The 22,723-nt window shown below is 36.2% G+C and overlaps 1 protein-coding gene across 1 annotated transcript in view; it reads right to left on the bottom strand.

The window, feature by feature from the left end:
• igsf11 (immunoglobulin superfamily member 11) overlaps nt 1–22,723 on the bottom strand; it is a 103,498-nt gene that overhangs the window by 13,388 nt on the left and 67,387 nt on the right. The window contains exon 2 of the mRNA XM_051861852.1: nt 6,199–6,362. Within this exon, the coding sequence (XP_051717812.1) occupies nt 6,199–6,362 (164 nt within the window). The remainder of the gene's footprint in view (nt 1–6,198; nt 6,363–22,723) is intronic.

Here is a 22,723-nt window from a genome sequence, read left to right as displayed (position 1 = left end):
GCTCAAAATTCTGTGTGCAGATGTAACGCACATAAAAGCCAGACTAAATTATGCCTACTCTGACCCACTTCTGCTCCTAGTGTCAAAGTATACAGTTGAAATTGCTGTGCAAATGCATTTATGCCACCTCTGAGCAGCATTAAACAGTCTGTGTAAAAGCACCTAAATGCCACTTCAGAAGTGCTTCTGTGCCACCTTAAATTTGGAATCTAAAAGCATCATTTTTTAGAGACAGTGTTGTTACTGTAAACTAAATGCATCTTTACACCGACAAGTTAAGGCTGCTCTGTGCCTGCTCAAAATCCAATGTAAAAACATAATGCAGCATAAAAGCCAAAGTAAATTATCCCTACTCTGACCCACCTCAGCCACTAGTATGACAATATGCAGTTGAAATTGTTGTGTAAATGCATTTATGCCACCTCTGAGCAGCATTAAACGGTCTGTGTAAACCACCTTTTCACTGCAAATTTAGAATCTGAAAGCATCATTTTTTAGCAACATTGTTGTTATCGTAAACTAAAGGCATCTTTACTCAAGACAGGTTAAGGCTGCTCTGTGCCTGCTCAAAATTTAGTGTAAAGATGCAATAAAAGCCAGGCTAAATTATGCCTGCTCTGACCCACCTCAGCCACTAGTGCCAAAGTATACAGTTTAAGTGTAATGCCACCTCTGAGCAGCATTAAACAGTCTGTGTAAAGACACTTAAATGCCACTTCAGAAGCGCTTCTGTGCCACCTTTGCAATGTAAATCTGGCATACAAAAAAATAAAAAAAAATAAATATTAGATGAAAAATTTTAAAAATTAGAAAGATTGCCATGGCAAGCTGAAGTAATAAAATTACTACAGCTAAAATTGAAATAAATTGAAATACACATAAGAGGTCAGAAATTCACACCTGAACACCTCAGTTATCTCTATTAAATGGCTCTGAAATCGTATTGGACATGCCACATTTGAAATTACTAAACTAAAACTGAAATAAAAATAATCTAAAGCTAAATAGAAATATTGGAAAAAAAGGACAAAAGCACTAAAAGCACTAATAAAATTATGAAAACTTAAACTAAAATTAAAATGAAACATGAAAATATAAAAATAAAAGCTAATTAGAAATATTCAAATTTAAAAAAAATACAAATAATACTAAAATAACATTGTTTAGCACCCAATTCTCTAAACAAATTGTGGTAATGAGATAACAGTGTAAACCAATGAAGTGGATTAGAAATGAAATAAAATCATTTGAATTTGTCAGATAGCATGTGCGTTTTTATATTTATGTGTGTGTGTGTTTTGTGCTTGTGTAACGAGCAGCTGTTGTGTCCTGGCCTGTGCAGCTCTGGGTTAATTAGTGCAGAAGATCGTTTGTTGTGCGTGTTAGGTTGAAACAGTTGGGGGCAGGTGTGTGTGTGTGTGTGTGTGTGTGTGTTCAGGTCACATACAGAGTTACAGGCAGGTAAGTGTATGTGCATGTGTGTGTGTCCAGGTGATCTTCACAGAGTTGTATATAGGTAAGTGTGTGTGTGGGTAGCAGGTGAATGGGGTTTGGCCTGCAGTCATTCATGAAAATAAATCAGTCGGAATCAAAGGATGAGGCGATAAACCTGCGCTCTGTGTCTGAAGCCCTACAAAAGCCCACGCCGCTCGTGTCTGAGGCCGCACCATCAAAACCAGAGGCCGAACCACATGCGTGTGCTTTAACATGTGCCGCTTTACCCACAGGGCATTGTGCAGATGCTGGAGTTTGGATGGTGAAGGTAAAGATAACAGGAAGAGCAAGAGATAAAGAAGAGTTTCCAGCAAGTGAAGTTCAATGCGTCTCAAATGAACCCAAGTGTGTGTTACACCAGAGAATGAATCACAGGTGTGATTACATCAGCTATTTTTAAAAGGCTGCTTCAGATGTGGCTCATCCAATCAGATTTTAGCACTGTTTAGTAGCAGTAACTGAGGTGTTCAGGTGTGAATTCTTGACCTTTCATGTGTAAAATCAGCTCTAGCTCTGAATAACTACAATAGCAAACACGTGACGAAGGAAACAGAGCGTTTCAGCACTTCTCTAATTAGCTTTCAGAAAGATGCTATGAACAACATTGTGCAGTTTTTCTTCTCAGTCTCATTAGTCTGCTAATAATGAACGTGATGCTTGATTATATTCTAATACAGCAGGCAGAAAACAAACAATCATTAGAACGGCCTGAGAAAATAATAATGGCCGTTTTCTGGTGCTGTGACCCAGGTTCGCCGTTTCTCTTGATCTTATTTGTTTATTCAGCCTTTCTGAATATATATATTCCAACACACTCTAAAAAATGCTGGGTTAAAAACAACCCAAGTTAGGTTGAAAATGGACAAACCCAGCGATTGGGTTGTTTTAAGTCAGCGGTTGGGTTGTTTTAAGTCAGCGGTTGGGTTGTTTTAACCCAGCGATTGGGTTGTTTTAAGTCAGCGGTTGGGTTGTTTTAAGTCAGCGATTGGGTTGTTTTAATCCAGTGATTGGGTTGTTTTAAGTCAGCGGTTGGGTTGTTTTAATCCAGCGATTGGGTTGTTTTAATCCAGCGATTGGGTTGTTTTAAGTCAGCGATTGGGTTGTTTTAATCCAGCGATTGGGTTGTTTTAATTCAGCGATTGGGTTGTTTTAATCCAGCGATTGGGTTGTTTTAACCCAGCGATTGGGTTGTTTTAATCCAGCGATTGGGTTGTTTTAATCCAGCGATTGGGTTGTTTTAATCCAGCGACTGGGTTGTTTTAAGTCAGCGATTGGGTTGTTTTAATTCAGCGATTGGGTTGTTTTAATCCAGCGATTGGGTTGTTTTAATCCAGCGATTGGGTTGTTTTAATCCAGCGATTGGGTTGTTTTAACCCAGCGATTGGGTTGTTTTAATCCAGCGATTGGGTTGTTTTAATCCAGCGATTGGGTTGTTTTAATCCAGCGATTGGGTTGTTTTAACCCAGCGATTGGGTTGTTTTAATCCAGCGATTGGGTTGTTTTAATCCAGCGATTGGGTTGTTTTAAGTCAGCGATTGGGTTGTTTTAAGCCAGCGATTGGGTTGTTTTAACCCAGCGATTGGGTTGTTTTAATTCAGCGATTGGGTTGTTTTAATTCAGTGACTGGGTTGTTTTAATCCAGCGATTTGGTTGTTTTAATCCAGCGATTGGGTTGTTTTAACCCAGCGGTTGGGTTGTTTTAATTCAGCGGTTGGGTTGTTTTAATTCAGCGATTGGGTTGTTTTAATTCAGCGATTTGGTTGTTTTAATCCAGCGATTGGGTTGTTTTAACCCAGCGGTTGGGTTGTTTTAATCCAGCGATTGGGTTGTTTTAACCCAGCGGTTGGGTTGTTTTAATCCAGCGATTGGGTTGTTTTAATTCAGCGGTTGGGTTGTTTTAATTCAGCGATTGGGTTGTTTTAATTCAGCGATTTGGTTGTTTAATCCAGCGATTGGGTTGTTTTAATCCAGCGATTGGGTTGTTTTAACCCAGCGATTGGGTTGTTTTAATCCAGCGATTGGGTTGTTTTAATCCAGCGATTGGGTTGTTTTAATCCAGCGATTGGGTTGTTTTAAGTCAGCGATTGGGTTGTTTTAATTCAGCGATTGGGTTGTTTTAATCCAGCGATTGGGTTGTTTTAATCCAGCGATTGGGTTGTTTTAATCCAGCGATTGGGTTGTTTTAACCAGCGATTGGGTTGTTTTAATCAGCGATTGGGTTGTTTTAATCCAGCGATTGGGTTGTTTTAATCCAGCGATTGGGTTGTTTTAATCCAGCGATTGGGTTGTTTTAACCCAGCGATTGGGTTGTTTTAATCCAGCGATTGGGTTGTTTTAATCCAGCGATTGGGTTGTTTTAAGTCAGCGATTGGGTTGTTTTAAGTCAGCGATTGGGTTGTTTTAACCCAGCGATTGGGTTGTTTTAATTCAGCGATTGGGTTGTTTTAATTCAGTGACTGGGTTGTTTTAATCCAGCGATTTGGTTGTTTTAATCCAGCGATTGGGTTGTTTTAACCCAGCGGTTGGGTTGTTTTAATCCAGCGATTGGGTTGTTTTAATTCAGCGGTTGGGTTGTTTTAATTCAGCGATTGGGTTGTTTTAATTCAGCGATTTGGTTGTTTTAATCCAGCGATTGGGTTGTTTTAACCCAGCGGTTGGGTTGTTTTAATCCAGCGATTGGGTTGTTTTAACCCAGCGGTTGGGTTGTTTTAATCCAGCGATTGGGTTGTTTTAATTCAGCGGTTGGGTTGTTTTAATTCAGCGATTGGGTTGTTTTAATTCAGCGATTTGGTTGTTTTAATCCAGCGATTGGGTTGTTTTAACCCAGCGGTTGGGTTGTTTTAATTCAGCGGTTGGGTTGTTTTAATCCAGCGATTGGGTTGTTTTAATCCAGCGATTGGGTTGTTTTAAGTCAGCGATTGGGTTGTTTTAATCCAGCGATTGGGTTGTTTTAATTCAGCGATTGGGTTGTTTTAATCCAGCGATTGGGTTGTTTTAACCCAGCGATTGGGTTGTTTTAATCCAGCGATTGGGTTGTTTTAACCCAGCGATTGGGTTGTTTTAACCCAGCGATTGGGTTGTTTTAAGTCAGCGATTGGGTTGTTTTAACCCAGCGATTTGGTTGTTTTAATCCAGCGATTGGGTTGTTTTAATTCAGCGATTGGGTTGTTTTAACCCAGCGGTTGGGTTGTTTTAATCCAGCGATTGGGTTGTTTTAATTCAGCGATTGGGTTGTTTTAACCCAGCGGTTGGGTTGTTTTAATTCAGCGATTGGGTTGTTTTAATCCAGCGATTGGGTTGTTTTAATCCAGCGATTGGGTTGTTTTAATCCAGCGATTGGGTTGTTTTAACCCAGCGGATGGGTTGTTTTAATTCAGCGATTGGGTTGTTTTAATCCAGCGGTTGGGTTGTTTTAATCCAGCGACAAAGTCAGATGATGGTCATGTAAATGAATCACCAGCGTCTGACCAACACGCTCCTGATTTCTGTTCTTCTCTTCAGCTTTTTCAGTCCGTTAATGAACACAGGGAAGGTGCAAAATCTCAACAGGAAGTCTACAGTCACATGCTCTCTTGAAAGAGAGACTTGAGAGGGAAAAAACGAAAAGTACTAAATGTGGAAACCATGAAATGCGAGACACTGTGTTTAACACTCAGTCAACAGCGCAATTATTTGAGAAGCAAAACTGCAAAAAATATTTTGACTTGCTTTCAATGAATATATCGTGAAATTATTCTTTCATACTCAAAAGTTTTTTTTAAGCAGAAATCTAACAAAATACAAAATTAACAACAAAAAAAGGGGGGGAGGGGGAATACACCACTTATATTTTCAGATTATTAAAATTATTTTTAAGAGATACCATTTAAAAAAATGCAACACATTTTGCGTTCTGGGTCATAGTTGTCTGGCTTTACACAGACAACTATTTTTTGTACATCTATGGAGTTACAGTAGATTAGTCTCAAAAATACTTTTGTAAAATATATTTAGCCTCTTTCCCATATATCACACACTTTTGGGACTGAGTTTCACTCTGCTGCCACATTGATGAACCACTGCAGCATGAAAAATTGAAAAAGTTTATGCAAGTAAAATTTATATATTTTGTTTGAAAACAATCCCGAATAATATTGATGTTGTTTTGTTAGAAAATTAATATGTAGGTTTCATACATATAGACAGTTTTGAGCCTTCAAGAGTTATAAGTTTAAAGGAATTACATTAAATCAACAGAATAATAACTGAAAATTCTCATTTTGTTCTTATAAATTTCATAAAATTATATATTCTCTCACAAATACTGATAAAAATGTTTTTTTTTTTCTTTATGTAGTTCATGTATAATTTGAAATTTCACATTTTTAATAAACAAAATGGTGTTTTATCTAGGAAAAACATGGTAATACCATGGTAACTTTTAAAACATTTAAATCTATGCACATCCATATGTTGTTAAGAAGTTATTAATAGGACACAATATGGTTTTAGTTGAAAAATATTACGTTATGCGGGAATGCAAAAGCTGTGTGCAGACTGTGAATGCTTTGAGGGTTACAGAAATCCTTATGGATGTAATCAAGAACTTTCCTAAATGGTTTTCCACTGGATATTGTTTCACTCCTAAATACTCCACAATATGGATGTTAAATGCACGTGAGTGTTGTTGAGATCAGTATGTCAGTATGTGGTGTAGTTCATCACCTGCTCTGGCTGGTTGGCGTTGGCCAGCGGCGTGACCATCCATATGATGTAGAGATTATTGAGGGCGGCGCTGGTGGAGAACGTACAGGGCAAGACGGCCGCCTGACCTCTGGCCACCTGGACGCTGCTCTGGCTCACCGTCACTTCCAGCGCATGCACACACACTGCAGAAAAAACACACAACAAGTCAAAGAACTGTATAAAACACAGCATACATGGCCAACAGGGTAAAATATACACTCAAAGGTCCCTCCAGTGGGAGTTATTCTATCAGTATGACTGTTTCTGATCTCCCTGAAACGCCTCCATTGTAGTCTTGAGGTTTCTTCTGTCCTCATTTAAATAATTCCCGCCCAAGGCACATGCAGGATAAAGGGGCGGGGCCTGGTTGAGTTAGTTAGTAACTGGCGGTTATGGTAAGAGGCGGGACATTTCCCAAACACGCTCAAAACGCTTGACCAATCACAACACACTGCTCCAGACGACCAATCAGAGCACATTGTGCTTTTCAGAAGGAGGGGCTTCATAGAGACAGGAACTAAACAGAGCGTTACTGACAGACTGGGAAGAGAGGAGCTGCAACAATGGAGAATATGAGGAAAATAATGTGTTTTAGGAATATTTAAATATGAAAACCTGTTCTAGAAGAGCACAAAAACAAAATCAAGATTTTGTAAAAGGGCATAATCTTTCAAAACAGTTCAAAACACTAATTTAAATATAGCTGTGAGCAGCAATTAACGGGGTTCAAGCGTTTTAAGGCCTTTAAGCACATGCATAAAAAGGTATAATGTTTTAATTGGCAAGCCAAAGACCATTACAGCCAATACAAGCAATTTACTATAAGAAATATATGTTTTATAAAGCTTTTTAACAGTTATCAAGGTTGAGCCAAAAACCTTTCACTAGTTCGCCAAAGTTGGTTTTTGAAATGATCTCCAATATTTAACGAACAATTTGATGGACAGCGGCGGTCCCAGAGGCAAAGTTGCTCAGAATGAGGAGTTCTACCACGTGGTACGAATTTTGTGGGCGTGTGCGAAAAATCGCATGACACACGATCCTTTACGCACGTGAAAAATGCGAAGGCGCCCCCCGGTGGCCGATTTCTTTCGAATTTCTCACAGGCCTCTAGGGCCGTGAGTCAAACAGGCCCAGCGAGTTTCGTTCCGATTAACCTCCGTTAACCTTGTCTGATAGCTGCACAAATTTCATTGGCCGATGGCAGCCATGTTTTTTGAGATACATCAATGTCCTCACAGACAATCATGGCATCTCGAACGAAAACATCACACACCAATTTTCAAGTCAATCGGACGGTAAAGTAGTTATCGCCGTTTTCTTTTCTTTTTTTCCATGTTAGTGGCCAGTCGCTGCGTCCTTTTTCATGCGACCACAGAATGAGCTCTTACATAGGTGCGCTGAGTTTGGTGAAAATATCTCATTCTGTTCACGAGTTATAGCCATTTTAGTAAAAGTGGCTCCGCCCCCTTCAAAAGTTTTGGCGGCCCTTAGGGACCGTGAATCGAAATTTCAACTTTTTTTGTTAGTTATTAACAATCAGACTCTAGAGAATCTTGCTGCACTGGTTTGGTTCCAATCGGGTCAAAAACCTAGGACTCGTTCGCAAAAGTAGGTTTTTCCAAAAAAATCCAAAATACCCGAAAATTTGGCCAGAATGACAAGCAAACCTGGGATGCATTTTGTCCATCTTGAGCCAAGGATTCCAACAATATAAGGCACGTACTTTTGACCGCTGTAGCGCCCCCGTCAGGCCGATCGGGGCGAGCCTTGGTGACGTTGTAGAGTTGTAGAGTTTCAGCGCTATGCCTCGAACCCCTAATAAAGATTTGTTTACACCATCACTCAAAGTTTTCACTGAAGCGTACATTAAAAAATACATTTTGTGCCGTTGCTTATGTCTAGCGGTGTTTCTTTTCCGCCTCCCATTGGACATTTAAGAAGAACATGCATCGGCTAGTGATTCCATCATTTAAACCTTGGAAATATATGTCTGTAAGTGTTATATTTTATACTAAATAGCGATTTAAAGTGTTTAAGAATTATTAGTTCGAGATTATTGCTATTTTTTTTAATTTTTTTTATAAGCACACTCGATTTGCGTTATTGATAATGTGCCGTGTTTCTCTTCTAGAGGAGTCCGAAAACAAAATCAAAACTCTATAAAGGTCGTCTTTAGGATTTTCAGCATATGGATCATACATACGAAACACAATCGAAACAGGAATAATACAATAATGCAGTATCAACAGTGTATCAGTTGGCAAAAATCAAAACAAAATTCAAAAATCATTGAATAAGCGTGTAAATGCCAGCCGGGTTAAAAAAAAAGAAAGTCACATCCTGTTTTGCTGGTGTGATTAGGTCAAACACAATCACCACGTCACATGATACACAACCATGGCTCATGTTTGCATGAGCTAAACACATTAAACATCTTAAACTGGGTTATGTCCTCTGAGATCTGTGGGTGTTATATGAACTCATGCTCATTATGAGCTGCAATCAAAATGTATCATCTATAAAAACTTGATTTTACCAGGTGTATATTTAATGCTATTTAAGGTTATATTGTTTGTTTTAAAAAGAACATCCTCATTCATGAATTTGATTGGATTAGCATCTGAACGAACAGCACAATGCCTCTAATTGGGAGAGATGAACGCGCTCATGCTTCCCAAGCCTTGTTAACACAGTATCACATGATTATCATCCGACCAATCATGTGGGAAGAAGACAGACCCTCACCAGCTGCACAAAAGATGTGAGCGGCTGTGTTCAGAATGGAATACTAGCATACTAATAACTACAAACTGTACAGTATACACTGAAAATAGTATATCATGTACATCATATAGTGTCGATTGAATGGCTTTCTGAATAGAACTAATGCACTTCACAGATCCTTATTATAGCCAAGCTAAAATGAGTCCACAAAGGATTCTCACACACATATTTTCAGTGCTGTTATCCCATTGAGGCGGATCGTGTTGTAATCCTGTTTCTTACACAGTAGCGCGCAAAGCCCATCAGACTACAGGTGTATTTTGTCAATCAGATTTAACTCTCTCTCAGCCCTCTACTCTGTAACAAAGACTAATAAAAGCATTCACAATATTTATTTCACTGTTATGCAGATTGCAATGTTAATGTAGTGTCTATATAAAATAGCAGTTTGCAACAGTCATTATGTAGAGTCAAATTAACACCTTTGAAATAAAAATGATTAATGCAAAAAAAAAAAACTGTTTAATTTAGTGCAAAATGAATTTACCTTTGGCAGTCTGATTAAACAATGAGTAAAGAAACATTTTAAAATTATAGCTGATATCACTTACAATTCATTTGTCACAATGGAAATGGAAGGTCACACATCAAGAGCACTGCACTGTGGGATATAGTGTCTCACGTAGTGTGCTCTGCTGTAAACTTGCATATTTTGGCAAACATGCAGTAGTAGGTCATCAGATTATGTGCAGAAATGCTCACAGTAAATGTGCATACTGAAAATATGCATACTGAAAATGTGCATACTGAAAATGTGAACAGAAAATGCGCATACTGAAAATGTGCATACTAAAAATGCGCATACTGAAAATGTGCATACTAAAAATGTGTATACTGAAAGTACTCACTGAAAATGTCAACAGAAAATGCGCATAGTGAAAATACTGAAAATGTGCACAAAAAATGCGCATACTGAAAATGTGCATACTGAAAATATGCATACTGAAAATGGGCATACTGAAAATATGCATACTGAAAATGCGCACACTGAAAATATGCATACTGAAAATGGGCATACTGAAAATGGGCATACTGAAAATATGCATACTGAAAATGCGCATACTGAAAATATGCATACTGAAAATGGGCATACTGAAAATATGCATACTGAAAATGCGCATACTGAAAATATGCATACTGAAAATATGCATACTGAAAATGGGCATACTGAAAATATGCATACTGAAAATATGCATACTGAAAATGCGCATACTGGAAATGCGCATACTGAAAATGCGCACACTGAAAATATGCATACTGAAAATGCGCACACTGAAAATATGCATACTGAAAATGTGTACACTGAAAATGCGCACGTTGAAATTATGCATACTGGAAATGCGCACACTGAAAATATGCATACTGAAAATGCGCACACTGAAAATATGCATACTGAAAATGTGTATACTGAAAGTACTCACTGAAAATGTGAACAGAAAATGCGCATAGTGAAAATACTGAAAATGTGCACAAAAAATGCGCATACTGAAAATGTGCATACTGAAAATATGCATACTGAAAATGCACATACTGAAAATATGCATACTGAAAATGCGCACACTGAAAATATGCATACTGAAAATGCGCACACTGAAAATGTGCATACTGAAAATGCACACTGAAAATATGCATACTGAAAATGCGATACTGAAAATGCGCACACTGAAAATATGCATACTGAAAATGCACATACTGAAAATATGCATACTGAAAATGCACACACTGAAAATATGCATACTGAAAATGCGCATACTGAAAATATGCATACTGAAAATGTGCACACTGAAAATGTGCACACTGAAAATATGCATACTGAAAATGCACACACTGAAAATATGCATACTGAAAATGCGATACTGAAAATATGCATACTGAAAATGCGCACACTGAAAATATGCATACTGAAAATGCGCACACTGAAAATGCGCATACTGAAAATGCACATACTGAAAATGTGCACACTGAAAATATGCATACTGAAAATGCACACTGAAAATATGCATACTGAAAATGCGATACTGAAAATGCGCACACTGAAAATATGCATACTGAAAATGCACATACTGAAAATATGCATACTGAAAATGCACACACTGAAAATATGCATAGAAAATGCGCATACTGAAAATGCGCATACTGAAAATGCACATACTGAAAATGTGCACACTGAAAATGTGCACACTGAAAATATGCATACTGAAAATGCGCACACTGAAAATGCGCACACTGAAAATATGCATACTGAAAATGCGCACACTGAAAATATGCATACTGAAAATGCGCACACTGAAAATATGCATACTGGAAATGCGCATACTGAAAATGCGCACACTGAAAATGCGCACACTGAAAATCCCCACACCGAAAGTGCCCATACAGAAAATGCATACAGGAAATGTGCACACAATATGCATACTGCATACTACAGAAATATTATTTTCCATATATAGCCATGGTGATATTCATCTTTTTTCACCAGTGTCCCAACACAGTGACAAAACTAACTGTGTGTGTTTCTACCTGACTTTTCCAGAGAAAAACACAATCCATCTCTCTGTGGGCTGCCGAGAGTGAAAGAGCGCTCTGACACCTTCTTAGTGTGCTTCTGTATTTATGGAGAGGCGCTGCGTCTCCATCGCTCGGCTTTAATTGGGAAAGTCACCTCACTCGCCCTGGAGTCACCTGCAGGGGTTTGAGAGAGAACAGCCGCTCCACTCCTTCATTCTACAAATGTCAACATTTGCGTTTATTTATGCAAAAGAGTCCCACCCCAGAGAGAGAGGAAGGAGGTAAAGAGGTGGATCCATCTATCCATCTCATTCTTTTGGGCTCTAAATACCCGTGACTCTCTCTCTCTCTCTCTGGTGGAGTTCATGAGCAGCTGATCTTGTGTCTCTCTCTTTCAACGCAGAAATGTGTTACAGTGAACAATCCAAGACTTTTCAAAGCACCTGCATCAGTGAGCGGCACAAATACTGTGAACATTATGAACACAGACAAGATCATGTGATTGTCTCTTATGAGAACTGATTATAAACGAAACATATAAATAAATATAAATTAAATTTAAAATAAGAATAAATATAAATATGTAAAATGAAATAAATTAGATGTAAAATAAAAAAAAATATATATATATAAATAAGATATAAAATATGAATATATGATTTAAACATTCAACATCATGTGTGTATTTCACCTCTGATCATCTTTTTTCATAACTAATGTGACATGTGATGTGCACTTTATTACTGTGATTTATGGAGCACTTCGTCTGAACTGAGTCACATGCATTTAAAAATGAAGACAGATTACAGCCAAATAATACACGCAAATGAAGATCATTTCATTCATCTGCATCGAATAATTGATATTTATGACACTAAGAAATGTTACATTGCTAATTAATTTAGTTTTACATAACGCACACGCACACACTCATTCGTCACACGGTCTGGGAATAAACGAGAGGAAGGAAGCGGCTGTGAGGTTCCACTGGAAAAACAGAATAAAACTACTAATTAATATTTCACAAACAAACAAAGTGACTCTGCCTCGGGACACACACACACACACACACACACACACACACACACTTCAAAGCTCTTGCTCGTGTGCATTTCCTGCATGCTACATGCGATCACCTGAGGAAAACATACACAAACACTTTCATGATTGGACTGAAATCTCTGTCGCTCCACAAAGACAAAATCCCTCATCCCGGCGCTCTGATAATGGGAATGTGACCAGGAAAACACAACAGCAAGATTCAGGATCAGTAATCTGCCCTGTAAACTCTCAGTGTGTGTGTTTCTGTTGTGTTTTTCTGCACTCCTAAAAATACAGACAAGAACAAAAGGACAAAGTTCTTCTGAACAAATTAAAATGTGATCCCATGTTCTGTCTGGGGTCTGAGAGACCGTCACACACTTCAATACCTCGAAACACACATCATTTCAGTGAAGTATCAGGTCGAGGCTTCATGACTTTCCTGATTTTATGAGAAATGATCATAAACAAAACTTGATTATGTTTCAAACGTCCTTAACATCTCAGATATAAAATAAGAATACTTATAAATAAAAGCTAAAATTACAATAAATTTAAATAAAATAAAATAAGAATATAAACAAAATATAAAATAATAAATATACATAAAATGTAAAATAGAACAAATATAATATATAATAAAAATATAAAATAAGAATAAATATACATAAAATGTTAAATAATAAATAAGATAAGATAAAAAAAATAAGAGTTAATATAATTAACATAAATAAACTTAACATAACATATAATAATATATAAATTTAAAAAAAGCTAAATATAATAAGGTATAAAATAAGAACACATTTAAATAAGATAAAATAAGAATAAATATAAATAAAATATAAAATAAGAATAAATACAGATAAAATGCAAAATACAATAAATAAGAAAAAATATATAAATAAAATGTTAAATAGAATCAATAAGATATAAAATATAAATAAATAATATAAATAAAATATAAATAAAAATCGGTGTATAAACTTAGAAATACTCTCATGCTATCTTGCTATGATGTTATCTTGGATTTTTCAGAAGAATATTATTTTAATAAATCAACAGAATCCAGCCTTACTATACAGGGCTTCCTTAAAACTGATTAGTTAGCTAGATAATTTTGAATTTTCATAAATGACTGATTTAAATTAAGAGTGTAAGGTGAATGTGCAAATCATTATGCACATACTGAAATAAATACCAAATCACGCTGGGCTTCTTTTGAAATTGCGCTGTTTCCCCTGGATCACATTAGAGACGGAGAGAAGTGTGTGTGTTTATTAAAGGCTGAACTGATCCAAAGTCACACAGACAGATGAAAACCTCACGATCAGTGTTTCTTTCATATCAGTTCACTCGCCCTGTACAAACATGCTGCACCTTTAAATCAGACCTCTGAAATAAACCCGAGTCTGAACCGCGATCACATCCGCATGTGGAGCAATTACTCTGCAGGCCCATGTCAGCCTGTTTTAGTGTATCTAAATAAATCATCTTTGTGTGTTTCTGTGTGTGATATCTCACTGCCTATATGAGATCCTTTCAAACTGAAGTGTGTCATTTCTGCATCACAAGTGGCAGCAAACGAAACTGCAAAAATTAAAACACAAAACTGTCTGCATCACCACCCTCTGCCACTGGTCATTCAAACTGATAGACCCGCCCCCAAACTCACTCTATTAGTTGAGCCAGAAGTTTAAAGTGTCTTAGCTTTAAGACCTGATATAAAGTGATATAAAGTTGCAATTGCGAGTTATAAAGCCGGAATTGCGTGAAATGAAGTCAGAATTCTGAGATATAAAGTCAGAATTACGCATGATATAAAATCGCAATTGCGAGTTATAAAGTCAGAATTGCGTGAAATTAAGTCAGAATTGCGAGATATAAATTCAGAATTGCATGAAATTCAGTCGGAATTGCGAGATATAAAGTCAGAATTGCATGAAATAAAGTTGCAATTGTGAGTTATAAAGTCAAAATTGCGCGATATAAAATCAGAATTACGCATGATATAAAATTGCAATTGCGAGTTATATAAAGTCAGAATTGTGAGATATAAATTCCGAATTGCAAGATATAAAGTCAGAATTGCTTGTCATAAAGTCAGAACTGTGAGATATAAACTCGCAATTCTGATAAAAAAAGCATTTTTTTCCCCTCAAAATTGGACTTTATAACTCACAATTCTGAGAAAAGAAGTCAGAACTGCGAGATATAAACTCGCAAAAAAACGGTCAGAACTGTGAGAAAAAAAGTCAGAATTGTGAGATATATAGTCACAATTATCTTTTAAATTGTTTTATTCCATGGCAGAAACAAGCTTCCATACAATCTTTAGTCACTTTCTGTGCTTTAAAAAAAATCTTAATGGTCTAAAAATTACACTGGTTCATAAAGATTTTGAGTGGATCAAAAGAGAAAATATGGAAATATTTCTAAATATAAATATGTAAGTGACACTGATTCCTCCTGCTCCCTTCGGAGGGTCACTGGCACACACACACGCACACAAAAACACCCCCACACACACTCTCTCTGCCCATGTTTACAGGATGCTGGTCATAGCAAGAAGCCACCTGGTCACTTTGTTTATCATAAAGAGTAAAGAAAAATTGGACAAAACTAACAGGACAACATGAACGACACAATAATACACAACAACAGCTGTGTCTCAAAACCAAGTGAGCTGCCTTACTAGGCATCTTTTTCACACTTCACATTAATCATGAGATGTCAGGTTTCAAAATTTCTCACTTTATATTAAAAAAACCCTTGAATAACAGATTTGTTTGTGTATATATATCAAATTGTGATAAGACACAAAAGAGAGCTCTATTCGTTACCCAAAACTCACACACAAAGAAAGCCGCTTCTCAGACTGCATGCTGGTACCGAATTGAGTTCTCTTTTGCGTCTCAAATAGACAAAAACACAGAATTATATCAGTATTACCATATATTTTATATATTTGCATATTTACACTTGGACAGTCTCGTATAGCACCGTATCCAGCATTTGGAGCATGCCTATGATGCAAAAAAAAGTTGCCTATGTAGGCAGCTACGTTTTATCAGCCACTGAAGCAGGAAATGATGTCACAAGTAAAAGGTCAGTTCCATGTTCAGAACAGTGAAGTTCAGACTGTACCTGCTCTGCACAATCAACGGTTTGGACTAAATTCCACTTCAGCAAAAACAGACTCAAAGGTTATTCTTACACCTTTCCTCTAGTCAGCTAAAACGGGCAAAGCTTCATCAGTCCCTCCTACACGACTGTTAAAAATACCCGCTGATCAGAGATCAGTTTAACTCTCTCAGCCAGAGTGTTTAACACAGTGACATTAAAGACTCTGGATTAGTGTTCATCACTCACACGGTCCCCACAATAAACGCTTTCTCTCCTGGAGAGTTAACGGAGCACCTGCGGACACAGACTCCCATAGGACAGGAAAATCACCAAGGACATCCCTAGACTAAATGGAGAGCAAATGGAGCTGAAGTCTCAGATGTTTCTCCTCAAAAAAGTTATCTCAAAATTAGAGGCAGACCGATAATGGGTTTTACCGATATTTTCCAGATATTTAAGCATTTTTTCTTCTTTGAATATTGTTTTTGTCATATTGCGTCCACCGTTAAACTACATTTATCGGTGATAATCTAAAAATTAGAGGTCGACCGATATTGGTCTTGCCAAGATTTTCCCGATATTACACATTTTTCATTTTTCCTTAATTAAATATTGTTTTTTTAAATCGCATTTTTCCTTTATCAGAAATCGGTTTTGTAATATCGGATCCACCGTTAAATGGCATTTATTGGTGATAAATAATCTAAAAATTAGAGGCTGACCGATAATTGTCCTTTCTAATATTTTCACGCTATTTAAGCATTTTTCCTTTATCGGATATCGGTTTTGTAATATCGGATCCACCGTTAAACAGCATTTATCGGTAATAAATAATCTAAAAATTAGAGGCTGACCAATAATTGTCCTTTCGAATATTTTCCCAATATTTAAGCATTTTTCCTTAATTGAATAAAACGGCATTTATCTGTGATAAATAATCTAAAAATTAGAAGCTGACCAATATAAATATTGGTCTTACCAATATTTTCCTGATATTTAAGCATTTTTCCTTTATCGAATATAGATATTGGATCCACTGAATTAGACACAAGACTCCTTATTCCTGGGTTTATGTCCAGAACTCAACACTACTGCTGTCTTTACTTACAAGCCTAATAAACACCTAAACCTTTGTTTTAAACTATAGTTGTTAATATTATTGTTGATGCTGCTGTTATACGAAAAACATAAAAACCCTCAAGTTTTTATTGTGATAAGAAGATGAAATTGAACAAAAACAAAAGTAAAACTTTTAATAAATATCGGTTCTGCATATCGGTTATCGGACACTTAAAAATAATTGGTATCAGTTATTTAAAAAATCAAAATTGATCTCTACCCAAAATACCTCAAAAACTGCCCAGATTTGCTAAGAATAGAGATCTCAATATGATCTCAAACATTTCTCATCAAACTCTCCCAAGATCAAAAGATCTGTGCTGATCCATGATCATTTTATATCACTTACATTCTTACAGTAGCATATCTATAGATTCATTTGTGTCTGTCTTGTTTTCAAGTCGATCCTTAAACACTTACAATGAAACAACTGAGAACTCCATTAAGACTCCTTAGCTTTGAAAGAGCAACCTCCGAGCGATAATATGTGTGTGTGTACAGGGCTGGACAGGACGCTCAGCTCATGGTGTGATGTGAGCTCACTCCCGCAGGTATAGCGGCCCGTTACCTGGCACGTCCTCGGCGCGTTTGGCCGCTATCCCAGGGTGCTTGGCAGGGCAGCCATATTGTGATGATAAAAATAGCCTCTCTCACTCACGGCGCTTCATTTTCGCGCTGATAAGAAGTTTCCCTCGGCTATCAGGAGGGGTGAGATCTCCCGCTGGACCGAAGGCCTTCCTGTGACTGACTCACGACTCTCTGAACCTTTGACGCTGTGACAGTTAGTGATGCTCGTTCAGTCAATACTGGAGTAGATCTAAGATGTTAAAAGAGCTTATATTCTACACCTTTACAATGTTAGTCGCTGTTTCTTGTTTCTTTTCACAACCATTTTCTGTCCTCTCTCTTATGCTTAGAATCAAATTCAGCATCAAGCAGCATTTTATTTCCCTAAACAGACGAGTTAAACAAAATAGTCTGCAGGTGCATTTGAAACATTTTTTACTAATCATCTTGTAATGAATGTCATTTCAGTTCTAGTTTCTGAGTATGAATTATCATACGCAGTAAAAGACAACAATACTCAAGCACTTTAAAAGGATTTGCCACAAACTCAACTGTCTGGCTTCTCTCCTGTATGATTTCATATGAATCTCTTCAGACCTTACTGTACGTGATTTATGAGCTTCTACAACTTTTGACCTCCTAACTGAACTCCTTTCCACAAATTGATCAAAGAAATAAAACAGTATATATAAAAATGAATAACAGTTTTCTCTTAGTCTTATTAAGCACAAACAATAAGTGCAACCATAATCAAAGCACTCTCTCAATATTCAAAGTGCAAATAGAGATCAAATTTTTCTTCAAGCATGATACAGAGATGAGAGATGGTTACAACTACACAGCCCAGCCTAAGATAGCTTTCATATTGGGAGATATTTGCATACATCAGGGAGCCGCTTTCAAAATGTAGGGTATTGAAATCGCGTTTGAATATGCGCTCGCGTTTTACTTTCACTTTCGATTTTGCGATCACATGTACTCTGTGAATAGGGAGCGGTGGTGCTAAGCACATATTCTACAAGATAAGACATTTATCAGACACTTTTAGGCTCTGTTGTGCAAACAAATCCTCTGACATGGTCTTGTCAGTCATCTTGTTACTTACACTTGTCACGTGATCAGTGAACTCTGATTCCTGCTGCACAACGTACGACTCTGCAGCTTGTGTTTGATGAGCTGGATGGGATTGAAGCGACCATTATCCAACTGAATTAAATAGTTTTTATTTCTATAAAAAGCAAAACGACAGTGGAGGCGTAATGTAAATGTAGCGGTGGCATATTCTATCCTAATTTCACCCTCACACTCCGTCATGGCAATATCACAAGACAGCTTTTCACCTTGACGAGAAATCTTGCCACATTTTAATCTTGCAAGATCTCGTCACACCCGTAGTCAGCACTAAATGAAATGATGCATAATTTGAATTATGATAAATCATGCACAATAAGATTCAAATCTTATAAGTATCTTAATTGCATAATCATTTGAATAAAAAAAAACACATGATTATGCAATTATTTTAATGTCTAATGAGATTTAAATAACAAATATTTTCTAATGACAAACATGTAATTTATATATTTATATATACATGTTTATTGTGCAATATACACCACTTTCCAAAAGTTTAGGATGAGTAAGATTTTTATGTTTTTGGAAGTAGTCACCAAGGCTGCATTAATTTGATCAAAAATACAGTAATAAAATTGTGAAATATTATTGTAATTTAAAATAGTTGTTTTTTATGTGAATATATAGTAAACTGTAATTTATTCCTGTGATCAAAGCTGAATTTTCAGCATCATTACTCCAGTCTTCAGTGTCACATGATCCTTCAGAAATCATTCTGATATGATGATTTGATACTCAATGTTGAAAACAGTTCATATTTTTTGTGGAAAATGTAATAGATTTTATTTTTCCGGATTCTTTGATGAAAAGAAAGTATAAAAGAACAACATTTATTTGAAATAGAAACTTTCGTAATATTATAAATGTCTTTACTGTCACTGAGCTATTTAATGCATCCCCGCTGAATAAAACAATGAATTTCTTTCGTATAAACCCCAAACTTTTGAACAGTAGTGTATTCTTGCTTGAAACTTTATAATCCTGTTTCCTAGATTCATTATGCATGTATAAAATTCTGGAAAGTACACAAATAAAAACTTCCAGCTGGTTCGTTGCAGTCGGTCAGCACTCCTCGTATCAAAGACTTCGCAAAGGGCCAATTAATGCTAAATCTGTATCTCATGGTGGTTTATTTCTGGTTCAGACTAATGAAGTACATCAGCACTTTCACTCTCTGACTTGAGGGGAGACACTTGGGTGACCCCTGCATGACTGCGGTCAGCAGATGTCAAAGGTCAAGACCTGGCCAGTCTGTTTATGGACGGTGACAGAATTTAGAGCTAAAGCTTTTTATACAAATTAGTACTAGCCTATTAAAAATCACCAAGTATGAGTGAAGAGTTACAGTGTTTCTTGTGAGTTCCTAGAACAGAATTAATGACTACACGGAAAAATATGTAGTACGCAATAAATATTATTTATGAGAATCCATTAGAAGTTTCTGATAAAGATGGATATGTGTAATGCCAGATCTTCGACTCTCTCGGCCATGCATCAGGATTTCTAATAAGGCTCTAATGGCAGCGGTGGGAAAGATTATTACTTTTTTATTAAAGAGAATTCCTGCAGTATTAAGAAGCATGTGCTCCACTTTGATTTCCAAGTAATGGCCATGCAAAAGTTTCTCGCACATATGTGAAAGGCAGCTGCTACCTCAGCTCACACGTTTGTGTCTGTGAATTTGCATTTTTATCTTATTTTTATCGCAGCAAAGTGTTGTCTTTGCTGAAACACCTCATGTTCGCCTGTCATCAAGATAAAGCTGCGGTAACGCGCTGGAAAACGTGTTTTGGGCTGCGTTATGAATCCGTGCTGCAGTGTTGATGTGCGCTCTGTTTGCTTTGCTGCAGTGTGTAATGAGAGCCATCTGAGAGCTTTGATTAATGACTTTCATTTACCAAACTCCAATCGAGGTTGTAAGATGTACTATAAAGCTGTCGACTAGTATGCAAAAGGACAATATGCAAGCGTTGTGTTTTTGCAGACATCTGTACAAGAGTTACATGTGCTTCTGTGTGTCAGTCAAAACATAATAGTGGTTCATTTCAACCTAGACAGCATTTCTAGGGTGCATATATGCAGTTACACTGTCGTTTTAACCAAAATCTAAGGCAGCGTCTCATGTGGAGTTAAAGGAATTTTCAATTATATATATATATATATATATATATTTGCCATTCTACAGAACTGGTTCAAAGTCAGATTTGGAAAAGCCTTGAAAAAAATGTCTTCAATGTCTTCCCACAAATTTTGTATGTATGCAAACTGTATAATATCCAAGGTGCACATTTCTAGTAAATGTGCAGTTAATTCTCAAATTGTATTTTCAGAAAGTTTTGGAATATTTTTCCTCTCCCCAAATTTGTCACTACCGAAACACAGTAATAGATAATTAAATAAGAAGGGTTACATTGACCTATTAAGATTTTGTTTACATCTACCTTGTAAATATATTTTTTGCTATTTTTAAAAAAAAGTTTTCTCAGGTAAATCAATAACAATTACAATTTTAACAATATTTCAAGTGTAATTTATGAGATTTGTTGTATTTTGATTCCAGTCTTTCTTTGTAAAAGTTTATCATACTGATTTCAAAGTTAAGAATTCATTAGTTTGAATAAACATTGAACCAAACACTATCATAACATTTTAGTTGATCATTCAATATACTTTATTTTTGACAAAACATCCCATGTTTTGGTAGTGACAGTGATGTGTTGGTAGTGACCACATCACATTACAGAATTTTAACTCACATAATAAAACACTACTAAAACATATTAAAATACTAATGATTTGCATAACTGTTCTAAAATTTATTTCCCCCAAATAAATGATTATGTGTTCCCTTTTGTCACTACCAAAACAATGATGACATGTTTCGTTCGTGAAGGTTTCGGTAGTGACAATTTTCTAGCTCAAAGATGCTAATCAACACATGGTTAGCTAGCACAGTTCTGAACAGCTGTACATAGAAAAAAACTACATTTTATTGAAAACCCCCCCAAAAAACAATGATGTAGTGACAATTTTAGATATTTTTGTGCCTAGCTCAAAGATGATAATCAGCACATGGTTAGCTAGCACAGTTCTGAACAGTTGTACACAGAAAAACTAAATTTTATGGAATAACAGACAAAAAGGTTTGCTTAATTGCAGAAAAAGAAATTTGATTATTTAGGGGTTAGGGTTCGGGACAGCCACCTCCCAATTGAAAGTACCCAATAAATGATGATTTTATATATATTAAGCTTACTGATATTTTAAATATTATCTTTTAAAATGTGTTTTTTGGTTGTGGGACAGCAGTTCTGTAGAATGGCCCATATATTTAATTAAGTACTGAATGGTATCAGTAGGCATTATGAGGTTTTACATCAATTAGGGTACTACCTTAGAAGGGAGATGCCCAAGTAGACAGCACACTATGATTTGGGGGGAAAAAAAAGAATGATAATGATAAAACAACACTGCTCCAAACTACTGAAAGGAATATTCAAATAACACTGTGTCTTGGTGGAAGAACCTTAATATTATTTCCATTGCTCACAAGAACACAGACCATGAATTGACTTCTTAAGCTTCATCTGAATCCTGCAAAAAACCTGTTTGAAGTTTGCTGGCCCTAACGTGACACGTCTCCAATCGTCGAGCTCCTGTGTGCTGGAAGAAGATCAATAACCAGCACTAGAGAAGAAGGACCTGAATATAAAGGGCCATCGATCCAAACAAGTCACAGCAGGTCTGATCTGATCTGATTCATGAGAGAGGGATGAATTTCATTCAGACGAGGAAAAATGAAGAAACTACTATAGTGCAAACGTGACCACTCACAGTTCTTATATTCTTCTAAATATAATACAGATACTATATGCGTTTTGCACTACAATAACAAAATAATAATTTCAAATATTGAAAATATACATTATAGATATGTATAAATACGCTGATCATTAATCTATAATTTTATTTATTTAAATTATTTTTTATTTTTATATTTTTTTCTGTTGTCATTTAAATTAGAGTTAAAGTTTTAGTTTTTTTTTTTTCATTTTTAGTAGTTTTTTTTTTAAATATTCCTATTTAGTTTTTATAAATTTTTATGAAATTATAAAATATATTATAAAATGTTTAGTTATTTTAGTAAATCAAGTTAAACTATGCAAAATGGCGACTAGCTGAAAGATTCTTTTTATACATTTTATTTTATTTCAGTTAACGT

This window comes from Ctenopharyngodon idella, chromosome 15, assembly GCF_019924925.1.
Source record: "Ctenopharyngodon idella isolate HZGC_01 chromosome 15, HZGC01, whole genome shotgun sequence".
NCBI lineage: Eukaryota > Metazoa > Chordata > Actinopteri > Cypriniformes > Xenocyprididae > Ctenopharyngodon > Ctenopharyngodon idella.
The sequence above is the reverse complement of the archived record's forward strand: the minus strand, read 5'-3'. Positions and strand labels throughout refer to the sequence as shown.